This window comes from Loxodonta africana, chromosome 15, assembly GCF_030014295.1.
Source record: "Loxodonta africana isolate mLoxAfr1 chromosome 15, mLoxAfr1.hap2, whole genome shotgun sequence".
In the NCBI taxonomy this organism is placed as follows: domain Eukaryota; kingdom Metazoa; phylum Chordata; class Mammalia; order Proboscidea; family Elephantidae; genus Loxodonta; species Loxodonta africana.
Window position 1 is genome coordinate 13463827 of NC_087356.1, and position 19616 is coordinate 13483442.

Here is a 19616-nt window from a genome sequence, read left to right on the forward strand (position 1 = left end):
CCATGTTGTAGCATGTATCAGGATTTCACCTGTCTTTATGGCTAAGTGATATTCCACTGTATGCATATACCATACTTGGTTTATCCATTTATCTGTTGATGGACATTTAGGTTGTTTCCACCCTTTGGTTATTGTGAACAGTGTTGCAATGAACATTGGTGTACCAGTTTCTGCTTGTGTTCTTGCTTTCAATTCTCTGAGGTATATACTTAGAATTGGGATTACTGGGTCATATGGTAGTTCTGTGTTTAACTTTTCGAGTAACTGTCAAACTGTTTTCCCCAGAAACTGTACCATTTTACATTCCACCAGCAAAAGATGAGGGTTCCAATTTCCCCACATCCTCACCAACACCCATTTTTGTTTATTTGTTTTGTATTGCAGCCACTCCAGTGGGGGTGAAGTGTTATCTTATTGTGATTTTGATTTGCGTCTCCCTAATAACTAATGGTTCAGTCGCAGAACTTTCACCTTTCATACAGCAGACCAAGGTTTGATTACTGGCCAATACACCTCATGTGTAACCACGTTCCATCTATTAGTGGAGGCTTGCATTTTGCTATAATGCTGAACAGGTTTCACTGGAACTTCCAGACTAACACAGACTAGAAAGAAAGTCCTAATAATCTATTTCTGAGTATCAGCCAATGAAAACCCCATGGATCGCAATGGTCCGATCCACAACCAGTCTTGGGGATGGCACAGGACTAGACAGCATTTAGTTTCGTTGTGCATGAGGTCCCCATGAGTCGGGGTCTACTCCACGGCAGCTAACGACAACAACAGCTAATGACATCAAACATCTTTTCACGTGCTTGTCAGCCATTTGTATATCCTCTCTGGTGAAACGTCCATTCAACTCAATAACGTTTGTTTCTTTTTTTCACTAAGAATTATAATCACAGTCTTATTTATTTTGCCAATTAGTACGGGTATTTATATTGCTTTCATAGTTTGGTAAAAGTACAATCACAAGTCCATGAAATGAGCTAATTAACAGTCAGTGTACACTATTAATTAAGATACCATAAATATGAAAAATTAGAATGCTTTACTAAATTCTACATACTCCAAATTTTATTAACCTAAAAATCTTAGTTAACGCAACTTTAAAATTCTTGGTAACATAGAATTGATATTTAATGAACACAACTATAATATATAAATAGTTGGGACATTTGTGGTAACTCTTTTCCACTTCTGGTGCAATATGAGTCCTGTGAAATGTCACCTTTATTGGTTGCTATTTCTGGGATTAACTTAGCCTCAGGTGGGCTCTGACCAGCCTATCGGAAAGACTCATTGTGCTCAGTGATTAGATTAGGGGGGAAAAAAAAAGTGGATATTCCCTCAAAACTATTCTAATAATTCAGTTAAGTCACTAACTTCCAAAGGACATAGACTACCATGCCATTTTGTGACCGGGCTGAATGTTGAAAAATGTTTTCAAAGAATTTGTCATTTTGATTGCTTGCACAGTCTTTACAATTTTGCCCCACAACAAATCTCTTCATGGAATGATTCTTTCATGGGCTCAGATATGGTCACTGACAAAGTACATCCTAGAGGGTAGAGTCAGGGGCCATGGAAGACACTGGACAAGAAAGTACTTCTCAGGGAGTAGAATTGGGTCTAATCAAGGAACTGTGCCCAATGTCTCTCCTAGTGCCCTCCCCACAGGATTTTATGAAGTACTGGATCAACAACTTTCTGTGTTTCTCATTTTCTCCCTTTCTGATTAGGAGTACCCTGTCCCTGCTACACCACTGTACAATGTGTGGATAGGATGCCTATATCTTATCTCTTTGGCTCATAAGTTGGGCCACACCCTAACCTAGTGGAGATGACTGCACTTTACCCAAAGATTCTCAGCTTGGAGTAGGAGGCAGTAACTAGATGGGACTTTGGGGTCTTGCCCACAGGGAAGGGAAGAGTGTATTCTCTGAAGGGGAATAAGGGTGAAATGGATATTTAGTGACCAGAAGGATGAATGTGACTGAGATTATGAGCTAATCATCACACCCTTTTCCTCCTCTTTCTGGGCCCACAGGTAGACAACAATTCTCACTCTCACTTACTTACAGTTAGATTTTGCAATTGACCAGAATGTGAGTCAGTCCCTGGGTTGCCCCATAAAAACATCCTTCACAAAATCCATTTCTCTCTTCCCCAATCTGCTGGCTGGATGTCAATGTCCAAGGCAAACATGAAAACCATGAGGAGAAGACAGCATTCAACAGCTGGAAAATGACAGGATCAGGACTCAAACTCAAATTTCACTGACTCCAAAGTTTGATAGATGGTCTTTAAGCAACTCCCTAGTTAACATCTCTACTTGGCTGTCTAACAAACAAAAAAAAAAAAAATTTTTTTTTTTTTTAAACAGGCTAGCTAAATTTGTATCTATGTATGTCCAAAACAGAACCTATAAATCTCCTACCTGATACCTAGTCTGCTTTTCCCCCAGCCTCTTGCCATCTTGGTCTACAGTCTCACTACTCATATAGTTTTTATATATATATATATATACACACATACATATACATAGTTGCTGTGCCTAAAATCCTAGGAGTCTTCCTTGAACCCTTCTTTCCCTCAGCCTCCGCATGAATCCATCAGAACATACAAGTTCTTCCCTGAAGAACCCTAACTGAAAATTTAACCCTAAATCTGAACATTTCTCTTCACCTTCTGTATAACCACCTTAATCCACAGTATTGTCATCTCTTGGCTGAACTGCTGCAATACTTCATAAAACTGATCTCCTTGCTTCTATTCCCCCAACCCATTCCCAATAGCCGTTTTTACACAAAGAGCCAGAGTGCACCTCTTAAAACACCATTTACATCATGCCACTTCCCTGCTTAACACCATCCAATGGCTTCCCACTTAACATAGAACACAATCCGAACTCCTTAGCACAACCTTCAAAGCCCTCATGATCTGGCCCACTCCTCTCCAACTCCATCTCCTACTACTCTTCCCTGTTGATGACTTTTGCATCTATATTCCTAAGAGATATCGGCCTGTAGTTTTCTTTTCTTGTGCTGTCTTGGTCTGGTGCAGGTATCAAGGTTATGTTTGCTTTGTAGAATGAATTAGGGAGTATTCCTCCCTTCTCTCTTTTAAAGGAGTTTAAACATTACTGGTGTCAAGTCTTCTCTAAATGTTTGGTAGAATTCCCCAATGAAGCCATCTGGCCCAGAGCTTTTGTTGCTGTTGTTGGGAGGTTTTTGATCACTGAGTCAATCTCTTTACCTGTTATGAGTCCGTTGAGGCTTTCTATTTCCTCTTGAGTCAGTTTGGGTAGGTTGTGTGCTTCTAAGAGTTTCTCCATTTCATCTAGGTTATCCAGTTTGTTGTCACACAGTTGTTTATAATATTCAGTCATAATTCTCCTTATTTGCATCAGATCAGTTTTAATGCCCCCCTTTCATTTCTTATTTTGGTTATCTGCATCTTTTCTCTTTTTTGTTCTTGTCAGTCTAGCTAAAGGGATGTAACAGTCTGAGGTGAACAGAGCCTACAATAGCCACCCTGCCTAAGGACCACTCTGTGTCTGAAATCCACCCTCACCCTTGAACTACTGAAGACCAGTTTCTTTGCCAGTTCTATCTGGAAATAGGCAGAGAGGGACTAAACATTATTTAACAGATCTTGACCTGGGTCATGGTGCCTCCTCTGACTGTGTTCTGGCCTTCTGTTGGTGCTAAAAATCACTATATTCCAAAGTTTCAAATGCCGTGTTATGTCCTGGTTATTTGCACATTAGTCACTGGACATTAAAGAACCTAATAAGGACTTGAAGTTTATCCCTTTTGCTGTTTGGTTCTCTTGTCCATGAACTACCTCCTACCTACACTTCCCACAGAGAGAATCAATTCTCTTGTGTTAGTCAACTTGCCCAGTCACAAGCCAAGTTAGGTCTAATTCAGTCCTTGTTAGTCATTTCTCCAGCCAGTTGGATATTTTTTGGAACTGGTGATCTATCATTTCACTTAATATGTGGTACCTCAACTGTTATACTGACAGCGTGGATATGGATACACATTCTATGCCCAATAATAGTTGAGTAGTACTTATAAAGTCTTTTTGAGAAGTCTATGCTTTGAAGTAGAAAAATAGTTTAAAATTTAAGTTAAAGTAGGTTTTAAGGATATAAGATGCAAAACATTTCAGCATGAAACTCCAATTCTTAAAAAAAAAAAAAAATGCCAGAAATAAATCTGATTTGACAAGACAGCGTCATGAGATCACTGTTGTAATGATATGTTAGAAACAAGTCAATCTAAACAGAAAAGTAACCTTATTTTGAACCCTACCCAAATTCAGTCTTCTAACAATGGATAATCCGAAATGGCTAGATCTGAAACTCAACCAGGGATTTGTAAAGAGATTAGACTACAGCTGTGATTTCTTCTGAGTCTTTTAGCTTGATAAAGATCTCTGTGTCTGATTTTATTTCATAACAAATACAAGGAATAAAAACAAGGAAATCTAAAGCGTTTGAACAAGGTGCTCTGAGATATGTTTTAGAATTCAATGGATTAAAGAATAAACTGTCTCAGAGGTAAGGCTGTATCTTCTGTTGAGGTTCTAACGTAATTTTCAGTCTTCAGAAAAGAGTCCATCGATGACTGAGAATAATATTTGGGTACCAAGGGCAGGTTGTTTACGTGGAAAAATTAACAGCATCTTGACACACAATGAACAAATCTTTGGGAGATGGGTATTGCCTCCTTGTGCCTTATTAAGTTTACCAAAAGACATTATCAACTTAAATCAATAGATGTTGACTCATCCACAATGGAATGTGGATTAGGAAAAATGACAGATAGTTCAGTCCCTTCTAATCTCCCAGTGATGTCTGTGCGATACTATAAATCAGGGCTTATCAAACTAAAGCCCATGGGCCAAATCAAACCCACCACCCGTTATTATAAAGTTTTACTGGAACACAGCCACACTCACTCATTTACGTATCATCTATAGCTGCTTTTGTGCTACAACAGCAGAGCTGAATCAGCTGTAACAGAGACCACATGGTCACAAAGCCTAAAATATTTACTGCCGTTGTTAGGTGCCATCGAGGCAGTTCCAACTCATAGCAATCCTCTGTACAGCAGAATGAAACACTGCCCTTCCTGTAGCACTCTCACAATTTTTGTCAGGCTTAAGCCCACTGTTGCAGCCAACGTGTCAATCCATCTCGTTGAGGTTCTTCCTCCTTTTTTGCTGACCCTCTACTTTACCAAGCATGATGTCCTTCTCCAGGGACTGATCCCTCCTGATAACATGTCCAAAGTATGTGAGATGTAGTCTCGCCATCCTTGCTTCTAAGGAGCATTTTGGTTGTACTTTTTCCAATACAAAATATCTGATCTTAAAGAAAATCTTTGCCTGTCCCTCATCTAAATGATTTTATTTGGGAAAATTCCAGGCAATAAATAGAAGATATATGTAAAGAAAAACATTAAGCCTGGTCTCCCTAAGTATATGGGTGCCTTGGGAGGAGGAGAAAAGAAACTAGTTCTCAGAAACTAGGCAAAATAATAAACAATGCATACTGTGCTTTTCTAAAACTTTCTACATGTGAATATGATAAAGGGGTCGAGGGACAAGAAACGGAAAGCAGAGAAGGGGAATCTGTGCTTCCTATTTCCTCTACGATAGAGGTAGACTCTAGAGAAGTACGCCCCAGCTCCACTTCCCACTGGTTTTCTATGTGGAATGTTAAATTCAGACAGTCATCTAATATTGACCCTTCACCTTTGATCCTTCAGTGAAAGAAGAATATTTTATGCCACAAAAGATACAGTACTTTCCGGACCCTGAGTAAAATCAGCACCAAGAATTAGCAGTCATCCACTCATGGCTCCTAATGCATGGGATGGGGAAAGAGAGAAGTAGTGTCTGTCAGCAGGTATTTCCAGTGAGTGTACCGTGTCCGTGAAGGATGGGTAACCTGTCAGCATTCAATTCCTTCAGTTGCAGATCCTAGAACTTCAAAACATCCTTAAAGGAGTTTCATGCCTAAACCCATTTTTCTTTCCCTTCCCCGAGCTAATGTCCAATTCCCCCACTCTCTCTTGAGCTTCTGGGATCTTGAAATGATGCAATGATTTGCCTCACTTTTGAATAAACGTATGTTCTTAAACTCCTCCCCCATAAACTCTTTAATGACTGCTACCAAGAAAAAAGGACACAGTTGATTACGCTGGGTTCTGGGGATTGGTTCACTTTAGTTAGATAGAAACAAATCATTCATAATCAACTTGAACAAAAGAAACCTTACTGTTATGCTGACGGTATGGATACAGGGTTACATCCTATGCCCAACAAGACTTGAGCAATAACCCCAAAGTCCTACTGAAAGGTCTACGCTCTGAACTGCTAAAAAAAAAAAAAAAAAACCAGCCACTTGGTTGTGATGTTGTTAGGTGCCATCAAGTTCAACAGAATGAAACATTGCCCAGTCCCGCGCTATCCTCACAATTGTTACTATGATTGTGCCCACTGTGGCAGCCACTGTGTCAATCCATCTCACTGACAGTCTTCCTCTTTTTTGCTGCCCCTCTACTTTACCAAACATGATGTCCTTCTTCAGGAATTGGTTCCTTCTAATAACATTCCAAAGTAATTGAGACAAAGTCTCGTCATCCTCACTTCTAAGAACCACTCTGGTTATACTTCTTCCAAGACAGATTTGTTTGTTCTTCTGGCAGTTCATGGTATATTCAATGTTCTTCACCAATACCATAATTCAAATACATCAATTCTTCTTTGGTCTTCCTTATTCATTTCCCACCTTTCACATGCATATGAGGTGACTGATAATACAGAAGATTTCAGTGAGCAGCTCGAGGAGACAAAGTAAAGTATTATAATGGCATGTGCAAACACCTGGAGTTTCAAAACCAAAAGGGAAGAACATCTCTGGCAATTCTCAACTTGAAAGAACTGAAGAAAAAATTCAAGCCTCGAATTGCAACACTGAAGGATTCTTTGGGCAAAATGTTAAACGATGCAGCATCAAGAGGAGATGGAATGAATACGCAGGCACTGCACCAAAAAAGAACTGGTCGATGTTCAATCATTGCAGGAGGTGGCCGATGATCAGGAACTGACGGTACCGAAGGAAGAAGTCCAAGCTGTACTGAAGGCACTGGCAAAAAACAAGGCTCCAGGAACGGACAGAATATCAATTGAGACTTTTCAACAAACAGACGCAATGCTACAAGCCCTCACTTGTCTATGCCAAGAAATTTGGAAAAGAGTTACCTGGCCAACCAGCTGAAGAAATCCTTATTTGTGCCCATTCCAAAGAAAGGTGATCCAACAGAACGTGGAAATCATCGAACAATATCGTTAATACCACACACAAATAAAATTTTACTGAAGATCATTCCAAAGCAATCGCAGCAGTACATCAACAGGGAACTACCAGGAACTCAAGCCAGATTCACAAGAGGGTGTGGAAGGAGGGATATCACTGCTGATGTCAGATGGTTCTTGGCTGAAAGCACAGAATACCAGAAAGATATTTACCTGTGTTTTATCGATTATGCAAAGGCATTCAACTGTGTGCATTATGAGAAATCATGGATAACATTGCAAATTAGTGGTGATATGGCATGTTAAATCTAATTTATCCCATATGTTTAGGCTATTTCTTATAGTTCTATATCAAAAAACTTCTTAATATTTTCATTAATATTAATTAATGATATTTCAAAGCCCTCTGGTGATTGTTTTTGTAGTCACTTAGAGTCCTGGGAATGCTAAAGCAAATCCTGAGTATATACAACAATTTGCTACCTTCCCTAGGTTTAAAGATGTCCTGTGACATCCATTCCACCAGGTGGCAGGCTATCCACCCCAAGAGAATTAAGCAAGGAGGAAAACCGAAAGCTGTCTGTATTTGTTGTTGAGTAGCACTTTTTTCTTTTTTTTAGCACAGTGTCTTGCCACAAAAACAAGGTTGGATTTGATCCACGGTATCCCACATTCTCTGGTCCACACATACATTCATCTCTTCATCCGTATCTACTGGACCATCAATACTAAAACCAGAAAAGCCAGGTGATTTTCTTTGCCAACTTCATCCCAATAGGATCAGCTTATCTATCTCATTGTTAAGCTTTTATTTAATCACAGGAGGTACTGGGTATGTTTCACGTAAGGCTCATAATTAATGTATTTACCCCTTCAGCAAACACGTATTAACATGCCTACTATGCAGCCAACACACTGGATACAGCAGTAAATAAAGCAAAGTCCCTGCCTTCAGGAATCCCTCATTCTAGAGAGGGAGAGAGACATTAAACAGATAAGCCAATAACTATAATTTCAATTAGTAATAAGTGCCATGAAAGATATAAAGCAGTGTACACGGCTATATAGTTCCGGGGGTGAAGACAATTTTAGTGAGGATCGTCAGAGAAGGTATCGCTGAGGAGACAGACCTGACTGAGAAACTTAGGTGAATAAGGGCAGGAAGGAAAAGGAGGTGGGCAAGGCCATGAGAAGGTGTTTTAATTTTATTTTAAACGTGTTGAGAAGACGTTGGAGGATTCATGGCAGGAGAAGGAGGTCATCTGACTTACATTTTAAAAGTTTCACTCTGGTTGCTGTGTGGAAAATAGAATGTAAACATCAAAAAGGAAAGCAGTTTTATCAGCTTAGGAGGCTACTGCAATTGTCCAGGCAAGATGTGGTGGTGGTTTGTTATAAGAATGGCGTGGGGGCGGAGCCTGACCTCCTCTAACTTCACAAGGGGAAAGGAGAATCAAGATCAACATCCCAAGGCTGATTCCCAGGAGGCAGAGGTCAGACATGCCTACTCTCTCCACAATCTTCACCAATCCTGACACCAACCATCTTCGCACAGCACTCTCTACTTCTCTGTTCTGTTCATTGCAATGGCCACACAGAACTCACAGACCATACTCATGGCTTTGGGGTTTATTAGGGAAGTAATGTTACAATTCAGGCTCAGGGATACTCAGGATACAGTTCTTCCACCCAGGCTCTTCCCAGCTCTACTCTCAGGCACACCTCTCCCTGGCCCTCAGTCTCTGCCCAAAGGCATTCAGCTTCCCTCTGTGGGCTGGGAAGCCCACCGCATTGTCTCCTGCTGCTGGGTCTCTCCTGCTTGTCCCTCCCTCCTCAGTGGTGGTGGGCTCCTCCTCTCTGCTCTGGAATTGGCTCTCTTTTAAGGCAAAACTGTCCAATCCCCTTGGTAGGCTAAATTACCCTATCACACAACTGCCTGGGTGAGAGTTACAAGACCACGGCTAGAAAAGCCACACGCAAAGTAATTAACCCACCACAATTGTGTTACAACGGTGATGATGGAGATTACGAATGGTTGAAAATTCAGTATATATTTTCAAGGTAGTGTCAGGAAGAGTTTCCGATGGATTAGACATAAGGGGGAAAACAAATCAAGGATGACTCCTAGATTTTTGGTCTGAGAGTTGTGAAAGTAGTTAGGGGGCCACATCATTCAGGCAGCTCTTCCCAGAAGACTTTGTCCACTCTCTCTCTGTTCCCAGTCTTCCACCCGTGTGCTGGTTCAATGCTGAGTGGTCAGCACGACAACCAGTACCACCCACGCTTTTGCGTGAATGTGCGCCACCCGGCAAGCCTCCTCTTGCAGGTGTCACTGTAGACTGCAGTGGGCTGCATTGAACACTTGCCTTCTCCCCCAGCTTGAATCATGAGGCCTGTTACCAAACAGACAGAGACATCTCTTTGCATGGTTCCCACCTATCAGACAGAGCCACCCATAAACCATCAAAAATCTTGTTTTTTGGTCAGAAAATAAGCATTTTTTCATTCCGGAAATTTTTCTTCTTCATGAAACAGGCCTTCTCCCTCTCTTCATCCAAGTTCTCTTCATATTTCAGGGCCTGGTTTCATTTTCATTTAACATCCTCCACCACCACCACTACCTCAAACTAGGTTACACACTATAAAACATCCTACAGAAGCAGTCAAGTGTGCTGGTAAAGAACAGGGATCAACAATCTACCAGCCAGGTTACGCACTGTAGATTATATATGATCTTTGTCACATATTCCTATTTGGTTTTCACAACCTTTTCAAAATGTAAACACAGGCTCATATTTGTCCTGTAGGCCATAGTTTGCCAAGCCCTGGTTAACAGTATGGTCTATTGACTGTCTGGGTTTGGATCCTGGCTCTGCCTTAGACAAATTTCTCAACCTCTCTGCGTTTGCTTTCTGTTGGGAGACAATTCTCCATGGGCCTCGCTCATTTCTGCCCATCTTGAAGCAGAGGCACTCGCTGCCTCTGTTCCAAACCATCTGTTTAACGGTGTTTGTATAGAGAACAGCCTTGGAAGAAAGAGATAGTGTCTCCCACTATAGTAAAGGGAATATAAAGATAATATCTCCCTCTAGGAAAAAGGGCAGGTTTGCTCACAGCCATTACAAAAGATTTGGGTTCCCTAAGCTCAGGGTTTCAAACCTGTGACACAAATCCAATGTGTGCACAGCATATATATAGGAGTCAGTGCAGACATGAAGTCCATGCTATCTGCTGTGCCATAAGAAATAAAGTCCGTCATCTCTGAGCCAGGATTCTTGTGTCATTTGCCAGCTTCTAACTGACTTTTTGGCTTACAGGTAGGATCAAATCTCAGACCTGTCACAGTTCTTGACATTTCCTCGTATGTAAAATGGGGCTAACAAAAAAAAAAAAAAGAAGTTTTTTTCTTTTTTTACCCTACAGGGGTTGTGGTGAAAGATAAATAATATATTAAAGTTAGCATCTGTACCTGGCTCATAGTTAAGTATTGTACAAGTTTCAGCTACTATTAATATTAAAACTCTTTGTACTTGTCCTTCATAGCAAATTATCACAATTTTTAAGTATATACTCCTTTTTGTAATTATTTATTGTCTTAGTCCTCACTAACCTGTAGACTCTATGAGGGCAAGGGGCACCTAGTAGGCACTCAAAATAGTTATTGAATGAAATGATCAATGTCTCCTAGGTTTTCTTTCATAATTTCTTTGTATTACATTCCAGATTACTTACTTGATTTTGTCATGTCCAATCTACTACTCAGAACTCATATAATGTTTATTTCCTGTTTTGATTCAAAGAACTATTTCTTGTTCTCCAATTGCATCTTTTTCTGAGTAGTTTTGTGGCTACAATATCATCTCAATCATTTCTGAAAATACTAATGGGAATTTTCTTAGGTTTTTGGGGGGAGGGTCCTAAATTAACTCTGTTTCTAGTAGTTACTTACTCTACTTAGGTCTCCTTCTTCAGGCTATTAGCCAATGTTTTGTGATTTTTAGTTATCTATTCAAGTTTATGGAGCTCTGGTGGCACATTAGTTAAGAGCTCGGCTGCTAACCAAAAGATCAGCAGTTCAAATCCACCAGCTGCTCCTTGGAAACCCTATGGGGCAGTTCTAGGGTAACTATGAGTCAGAATCAACTTGACAGCAATGGTTTATTCAAGTTAAGTGAGAAGCACTGGGAGCTAGTGTACTAAAGTCACTGTGTCCTTAGCAGTGAATATGCACTAGTTGATTGCAGGGCACCGGCTGTGGCGAGGGGACAGAAAAATGTAGCCACGAGAAAAGCCTTTCATGCTTCTTGGGCAGCTTGCTTTCAGAAGGTAAGGCTCTCTGTCCATTTTGGTGGCTAGAACCTGAAACGCTGCCCTTTCTATCCCTGGTCCCAAGGCCCACACTATGGCCCCACCTCCTACCCATGGCAGGAGCCCTTTCTCTTCTGTTTATTAAAAAGCAAGGCTGTTTCTGGCTATATCCTAGAGTGGGAAATGCCCATCTGGGCACTTTGTGAACCTGACCCAGCTCCAGCAAACTTGGAGTTATAACCCCACTATTTGCCCCAAAGCCTACTCTTACCTCTAGCCCCTCCTAAGAATCTGGTCTTGAGGTTTTCTTTTTTTTTTTTTTTAAGGTTGTTTTGAGAAAACATTTTCCATTGTTTCTTCCTTCGCTATCTTGATCCAGAGCAACTTTTTAGCATTTAAGCATACTAAAGTGTTTCTTGGTTTTAAAAACACTTGTCCTTGCCTCATAAAATAGCTACACACATCTTCCCTAATTCCTCATTTCCCACTCATTCTCAATCCAACACAGTCAGGCTTCTGTTCCCAGCAGTCCACTCAAGGTGTTATTGCCAAGGTCACCAAGGACCTTCTTGCCTCAATCCATCGCAAATGGGTACATTTAAGTCCATATCTTTCTTGATTCTTCTGCAGCATTTGACAATGTAACCGTATCACTGTCTTGAAACGCTCTCATCTTTCACCTTCTCTGATAACAAACATTCAAGATTTTTCCTGCTACCTTTCCAGTGGTACTTTCTCATCTGCTCTTATCCTCTTCCTTATGGCTGTAAACCTTTTTCTTTATTGTTCTCATTCCATTCATTCCCTGGGTTATCTCATCCACTCAATGGCTTTAATCCCCTATCTACACTCATGACTCTCAGGTATGCATCTTCAGCTGAAATCTTATTCTTGGATGCATCAAACTGCTATATGGAATCCCACTAGCACCTCAAATTCAGTTCATTCAGAACTGAATTTATTACTGTTCCTATTAACCTATTTTGTCTGGTTTCTTATTTCATTGAATAGCCAACCATCCTCCCAAATGCCAAGGCCAGAAACCTGTGTGACAACATCAATTTATTCACTCACTCCCCATAACACATTGCCAACATACTTTTACCCTCTTGATGTTCCTGGCATGTGCTGCTGACCTGATTCCAACTCATAGCGACCCTATAAGACAGAGTAGAACTGCCCCATAGGGTTTCCCAGGTTGTAATCCTCACAGAGGCTCCACGGTGGGGCAATGGTTAAAGGACTCAAATGCTAACCAAAAAGTCATCGGATTGAACCCACTTTCTGTATGGGAGAAAGATGTGGCAGTCTGCCTCTGTAAAGATTAACAGCCTTGGAAACCCTATGGGGTGGTTCCACCCTGTCCTACAGGGTCACTATGAGTCACAATCCACTTGACAGCCATGGGTTAGTTAACCTTTACTAGACCAGATCACCAGGTCTTTTCTCCCACACAGCAAGAACCTCCAAACTTTTGGTTAGCAGCTAAGTACTTAACCACTGTACCACCACAGCTCCTTTACCCTCATACTTCTTTTCTTTTTTTTTTTAATAATTTTTATTGTGCTTTAAGTGAAAGTTTACAAATCAAGTCAGTCTGTCACATATAAGCTTATATACACCTTACTACATACTCCCATTTACTCTCCCCCTAATGAGTCAGCCCACTCCCTTCTTCCAGTCTCTCCTTTTGTGACTGTTTTGCAGTTTCTAACCCTCTCTATCCTCCCATCTCCCCTCCAGGCAGGAGATGCCAACACAGTCTCAAGTGTCCACCTGATACAAGAAGCTCACTCTTCATCAGCATCTCTCTCCAGCCCATTGTCCAGTCCCTTCCATGTCTGATGAGTAGTCTTCAGGAATGGTTCCTGTCCTGGGCCAACAGAAGGTTTGGGGACCATGACCACCGGGATTCTTCTAGTCTCAGTCAGACCATTAAGTCTGGTCTTTTTGTGAGAATTTGGGGTCTGCATCCCACTGTTCTCCTGCTCCCTCAGGAATTCTCTGTTGTGCTCCCTGGCAGGGCAGTCATCGGTTGTGGCCGGGAACCATCTAGTTCTCCTGGTCTCAAGATGATGTAAGTCTCTGGTTCATGTGGCCCTTTCTGTCTCTTGGGCTCTTAGTTATCGTGTGATCTTGGTGTTCTTCATTCTCCTTTGATCCAGATGGGTTCAGACCAATTGATGCATCTTAGATGGCCGCTTATTAGCATTTAAGACCCCAGACACCACACTTCAAAGTGGGATGCAGAATGTTTTCATAATAGAGTTTATTATGCCAAATGAATTAGAAGTCCCCTTAAGCCATAGTCCCCAAACCCCCGCCCTTGCTCTGCTGACCTTCGAAGCCTTCAGTTTATCCTGGAAACTTCTTTGCTTTTGGTCCAGTCAAGTTGAGCTGACCTTCCCTGTATTGAGTATTGTCCTTCCCTTCACCTAAAGTAGTTCTTATCTACTAACTAATCAGTAAATAACCCTCTCCCAACCTCCCTCCCTCCCCTCTCTCGTAACCACAAAAGAATGTGTTCTTCTCAGTTTATACTATTTCTCAAGAACTTATAATAGTGGTCTTATACAGTATTTGTCCTTTTGCATCTGACTAATTTCACTCAGCATAATGCCTTCCAGGGTCCTCCATGTAATGAAATGCTTCACAGATTCGTCACTGTTCTTTTTCGATGTGTAGTATTCCATTGCGTGAATATACCATCATTTATTTAACCATTCATCTATTGATGGACACCTTGACTGCTTCCAGCTTTTTGCTATTGTAAACAGTGCTGCAACAAACATGGGTGTGCGTATATCTGTTTGTGTAAAGGCTCTTATTTCTCCAGGGTATATTCCAAGGAGTGGGATTTCTGGGTTGTATGGTAGTTGTATTTCTAACTTTTTAAGAAAACACCAGATAGATTTCCAAAGTGGTTGTACCATTTTACATTCCCATCAGCAGTGTATGAGAGTTCCAATCTCTCCGCAGCCTCTCCAACATTTATTATTTTGTGTTTTTTTGGATTAATGCCAGCCTTGTTGAAGTGAGATGGAATCTTATCGTAGTTTTAATTTGCATTTCTCTAATGGCTAATGATCAAGAGCATTTTCTCATGTGTCTGTTAGCCGCCTGAATATCTTCTTCAGTGATGTGCGTGTTCATATCCTTTGCCCACTTCTTGATTGGGTTGTTTGTCTTTTTGTGGTTGAGTTTTGACAGAATCATATAGATTTTAGAGATCAGGCGCTGGTCGGAGATGTCATGGCTGAAAATTTTTTCCCAATCTGTAGGTGGTCTTTTTACTCTTTTAGTGAAGTCTTTAGATGAGCATAGGTGTTTGATTTTCAGGAGCTCCCAGTTACCGGGTTTCTCTTCGTCATTTTTGGTAATGTTTTGTATTCTGTTTATGCCTTGTATTAGGGCTCCTAACATTGTCCCTATTTTTTCTTCCATGATCTTTATCAGTTTAGTCTTTATGTTTAGGTCTTTGATCCACTTGGAGTTAGTTTTTGTGCAAGGTGTGAGGTATGGGTCCTGTTTCATTTTTTTGAAAATGGATATCCAGTTATGCCAGCACCACTTGTTAAAAAGACTATCTTTTCCCCAATTAACTAACACTAGGCCTTTGTCAAATATGAGCTGCTCATATGTGGATGGACTTATATCTGGGTTCTCAATTCTGTTCCATTGGTCTATGTGCCTGTTGTTGTACCAGTACCAGGCTGTTTTGACTACTGTGGCTGTATAATATGTTCTAAAATCAGGTAGAGTGAGGCCTCCCGTTTCTTCTTTTTCAGTAATGCTTTACTTATCCGAGGCTTCTTTCCCTTCCATATGAAGTTGGTGATTTTTTTCTCCATCACATTAAAAAACGTCATTAGAATTTGGATCGGAAGTGCATCATATGTATAGATGGCTTTTGGTAGAATAGACATTTTTACTATGTTAAGTCTTCCTATCCACGAGCAAGGTATGTTTTTCCACTTATGCAGTTCCCTTTTAGTTTCTTGCAGTAGTACTTCATAGTTTTCTTTGTATAGGTCTTTTACATCTTTGGTAAGATTTATTCCTAAGTATTTTATCTTCTTGGGGGCTAATGTGAATGGTATTGATTTGGTGATTTCCTCTTCGTTGTTCTTTTTGTTGATATAGAGGAATCCAAGTGATTTTTGTATGTTTATCTTGTAACCTGAGACTCTGCCAAACTCTTCTATTAGTTTCAGTAGTTTTCTGGAGGATTCCTTAGGGTTTTTTGTGTATATTTTTACTTCTTCCTTGCCAATCCAGATGCCCTTTATTTCTTTGTCTAGCCTAATGCTCTGGCTAGGACCTCTAGCACAATGTTGAGTAAGAGCAGTGATAAAGGGCATCCTTGTCTGGTTCCCGTTCTCAACGGAAATGCTTTCAGGTTCTCTCCATTTAGAGTGATGTTGGCTGTTGGCTTTGTATAGATGCCCTTTATTATGTTGAGGAATTTTCCTTCGATTCCTATTTTGCTGAGAGTTTTTATCACGAATGGATGTTGGACTTTGTCAAATGCCTTTTCTGTATCAATTGATAAGATCATGTGATTTTTGTCTTTTGTTTTATTTATATGGTGGATTACATTAATGATTTTTCTAATATTAAACCAACCTTGCATAAAAAAAAAAAAAAAACCTTGCATACCTGGTATAAATCCCACTTGGTCATGGTGGATTATTTTTTTGATATGTTGTTGAATTCTATTGGCTAGAATTTTGTTGAGGATTTTTGCATCTATGTTCATGAGGGATATAGGTCTGTAATTTTCTTTTTTTGTGGTGTCTTCACCTGGTTTTGGTATCAGGGAGATGGTGGCTTCATAGTCTTAATACTTCCTAAATCATCCTTCTTCCTTCCATTCTCACTATGTTAGACGTTGTTGGTTCCATACGTAGCTTCTATTTTGTCTTGCTTCACCCCAGCTGAACCCAATTCAGACACCCACCCCCTCCCTCATGCAGCCCATGTGCTTCTGGGGAAACTGACCCCCAACTTCCCTGCTCCAGAAGTTAGCCTCATTGGCCAAGGAAAATTCCATCCCCAGTCAATGATCAGTTTAGAAAGTATCATGTAATGTATTTTAGCCAGTAAGGCCCAGGGAGAGGTTTGCGGGAAATGTCTCACTCTTCTAGGAGTGCTTCCAGAATTGACCATCTCTTTTCACTGGACATTTCATGTATGGACATGGAGTCTGGAACTGCTGCAGCAATTCTGCTGCCAAATCCTGAGGATAAAGTAATCAAAGAAAAGCAAGACCAAGATAATTTAAGGAAAATAAAGTTGGATCTACTGGAATTCATTCTTTGCCTGTCCAGACTATGGACCACCTCTAAGACTAGAGCAATAATACAGATATACAGAACCCTGTTCTAGAAAAGAACCTAAACACTCCTCTACGAAAGCATGAAACTAGCAAGATTTCTAAGTAATACAATGCCAATCTAAACAAACTAATTCAACCTAAGACAGAACACTTAAAAAGAGAAATTCAACTAGTCAGTCGAACTTAGAGTGAAAAAAATCAAAAATGTTTTAATTCAAATTTTTTTAACTGAAGTACTCTAAATTTGATTACTGGATAATCAAACTGTCTTTCTTTCAGCATGTGTCTTGTGGAACTGGGAAAAATGATACTTTTTTATTTTATAATTTATCTTCAGAGGCAGAACAAGAACAACTTGGCCTTTTTCTCTGCGGTCAAACAGAACTGTACTATGTGAAAGTGGGTCAGCGGCAATCAACGTGTACATAACTATAAATTATACAATAGGCAATCTCAACTTTATGCAAGAACGTGGTGTCTTGTGTAAAATCACAAAAACCTGAGTAATAGGCTTTTGTGGGAGCCAAGTGTCTAGGGCTGCACAAAAGAAAAATAATTTAGGATAGACTTTAGTTTAGATTTGGATAAAACCCTGGAGCAAAAGATTGTAAAGACACAGTTTGGGTATTTGGATAAATGTCCTGGAACAAGAAGAGACTGAATTTGGAAATGGATGATTAAAAAGTCGAAAACAGTAAGAGCTGGCTCTAAAGCCAGGCTTTGCATCAGTTCTGTGCATCTATAATTACCTAACAAGTACGGAGCCTTCACCAGTAGACTAGAGTCATCATTACCTCTAATACTGGATTCACTGTTAGATACTAGAGACTGGATTCAGCCTATAGGCGGATTTAATCACATATAGTGAGAACAGGAAGTACAGAATGGGGCATGACAGAGAGCATATTGCCTTATATAACAATTACAGAGCCACGTTATATGCATACTTCATAATGTTGGATTTAAATAAACACATAAGTACACAAACTTGCTTGCTGAAAGTGAAGAGGGCTTGAAGTACTTACTGATGAAGATCAGTGACCACAGCCTTCAGTATGGATTGTACCTCAACACAAAGAAAACAAAAGTCCTCACAACTGGATCAATAAGCAACATCATCATAAATGGAAAAAAATGGAAGTTGTCAAGAATTTCATTTTACTTGGATCCACAATCAATACCCACGGAAGCAGCAGTCAAGAAATCAAATGACACATTGCATTGGGCAAATCTGCTGCAAAATACCTTTTTAAAGTGCTGAAAAGCAAAGATGTTACCTTGGAGACTAAGGTGCACCTGACCCAAGCCGTGGTGTTTTCAGTCGCCTCATATGCATGCAAAAGTTGGACGATGAATAAGGAAGACCGAAGAAGAACTGACGCCTTTGAATTGTGGCGATGGTGAGAAATAATGAATATACCATGGATTGCCAGAAGAACAAACAAATCTGTCTTGGAAGAAGTACAACCAGAATGCTCCTTAGAAGCAAGGATGGTGAGACTATGTCTCATATACTCTGGACATGTTATCAGGAGGGATCAGTTCCTGGAGAAGGACATTACGCTTGGTAAAGTAGAGGCTCAGCAAAAAAGAAGACCCTCAAAGAGATGGATTGACACAGTGGCTGCAACAATGGGCTCAAGCATAACAGCAATTGGGAGGATGAGGCAGGACCAGGCAGTGTTTCATTCTGTTGTACACAGGGTCACTATGAGTTGGAATTGACTCGATGGCACCTAATAACAACAACAACATGCAAACAACACCCATGTGCTTCTCATGATTTGAAGAAAGTGAACTAGCTGGCCACCATCCAGAAGACAGTCAGCCATTCACATTCAAGGACACTGTCCTTCTTTAAATTCCTTCCAAAAAAAACCTTGCATTGTTTGTACCATATTGTTTACCAGTTGTTTAAAAGTACTCCCCCCTCCCCTCATTTTTTTTTTTTTTTGGCCTAATGAGTTTTAAATGCACATGCAATGTTGAAATGCCACATGCAGTTTTAGATAGAATGGTGTCTCTATAATTAACGAAGTCTCATAGGAGTATATATAATATATTTAATGCACATATACATATTGAGAATCTACTATGTGCAAACCACTGTACTGGACTATTACGGATGTCAAGAGTCATCAACAAAACAGACATGGTTCCTGCCTTCATGGCCCCAAATACCTTCTGCTGAAGGTCTTGATCTTATTAGGAATCAATAGAACGAAGATTCTAAAGGTACATAGGACCTAACATGGGTACAATTTGTATTATACTGAAGTTACACGTGTAAAATCAGGACAATAGGTTTTTCTGTCCAATTAAAGACACACTGTAATAAAACAAGTGCTACGGCTGCTAACCAAAGGGTCGGCAGTTCGAATCCCCCAGGCGCTCCTTGGAAACTCTATGGGGCAGTTCTACTCTGTCCTACAGGGTGGCTATGAGTCGGAATCGACTCGACGGCACTGGGCTTGGTTTTTTGGTTTTATAATAAAACAGGCTCATGGTATTTTAAAGGTTTAAAGTTCATGTTTCTAACATTAGAAATTCCAAAGAATTAAAATTTTAAGTTCGTAAGTTCATGTTTTCCTTTATTTTGAGCCAGCACACCTGTATGCACTTGATCATAGCTAAA

The 19616-nt window shown here is 40.3% G+C and overlaps 2 protein-coding genes across 10 annotated transcripts in view; one reads left to right on the plus strand and one right to left on the minus strand.

Moving 5' to 3' along the window:
• LOC100662119 (sulfotransferase 1C4) overlaps nucleotides 1-16303 on the plus strand; it is a 31127-nt gene extending 14824 nt beyond the window's left edge. The window contains exon 6 of one of the 3 annotated variants that reach the window (XM_064268588.1): nucleotides 13387-16303. In XM_064268588.1, the coding sequence (XP_064124658.1) occupies nucleotides 13387-13488 (102 nt within the window). In that variant the 3' untranslated portion in view covers nucleotides 13489-16303. Of the gene's footprint in view, nucleotides 1-5783; nucleotides 6425-7955; nucleotides 8099-13386 lie in introns of those variants that run through there. The other 2 variants (XM_064268589.1, XM_064268591.1) reach the window with 2 other exon arrangements.
• The window catches only part of LOC111751558 (uncharacterized), a 360216-nt gene that overhangs the window by 310519 nt on the left and 30081 nt on the right, over nucleotides 1-19616 (minus strand). The window contains exons 4-5 of one of the 7 annotated variants that reach the window (XR_010317907.1): nucleotides 7282-7516; nucleotides 2083-2240 (exon numbers count right to left, since the gene is read on the minus strand). The exons of 5 other annotated variants lie outside the window; for them this stretch is intronic. The gene's annotated coding sequence lies outside the window, so the exon portion shown is untranslated. Of the gene's footprint in view, nucleotides 1-2082; nucleotides 7517-19616 lie in introns of those variants that run through there. One more of the 7 variants, XR_002786662.2, reaches the window with a different exon arrangement.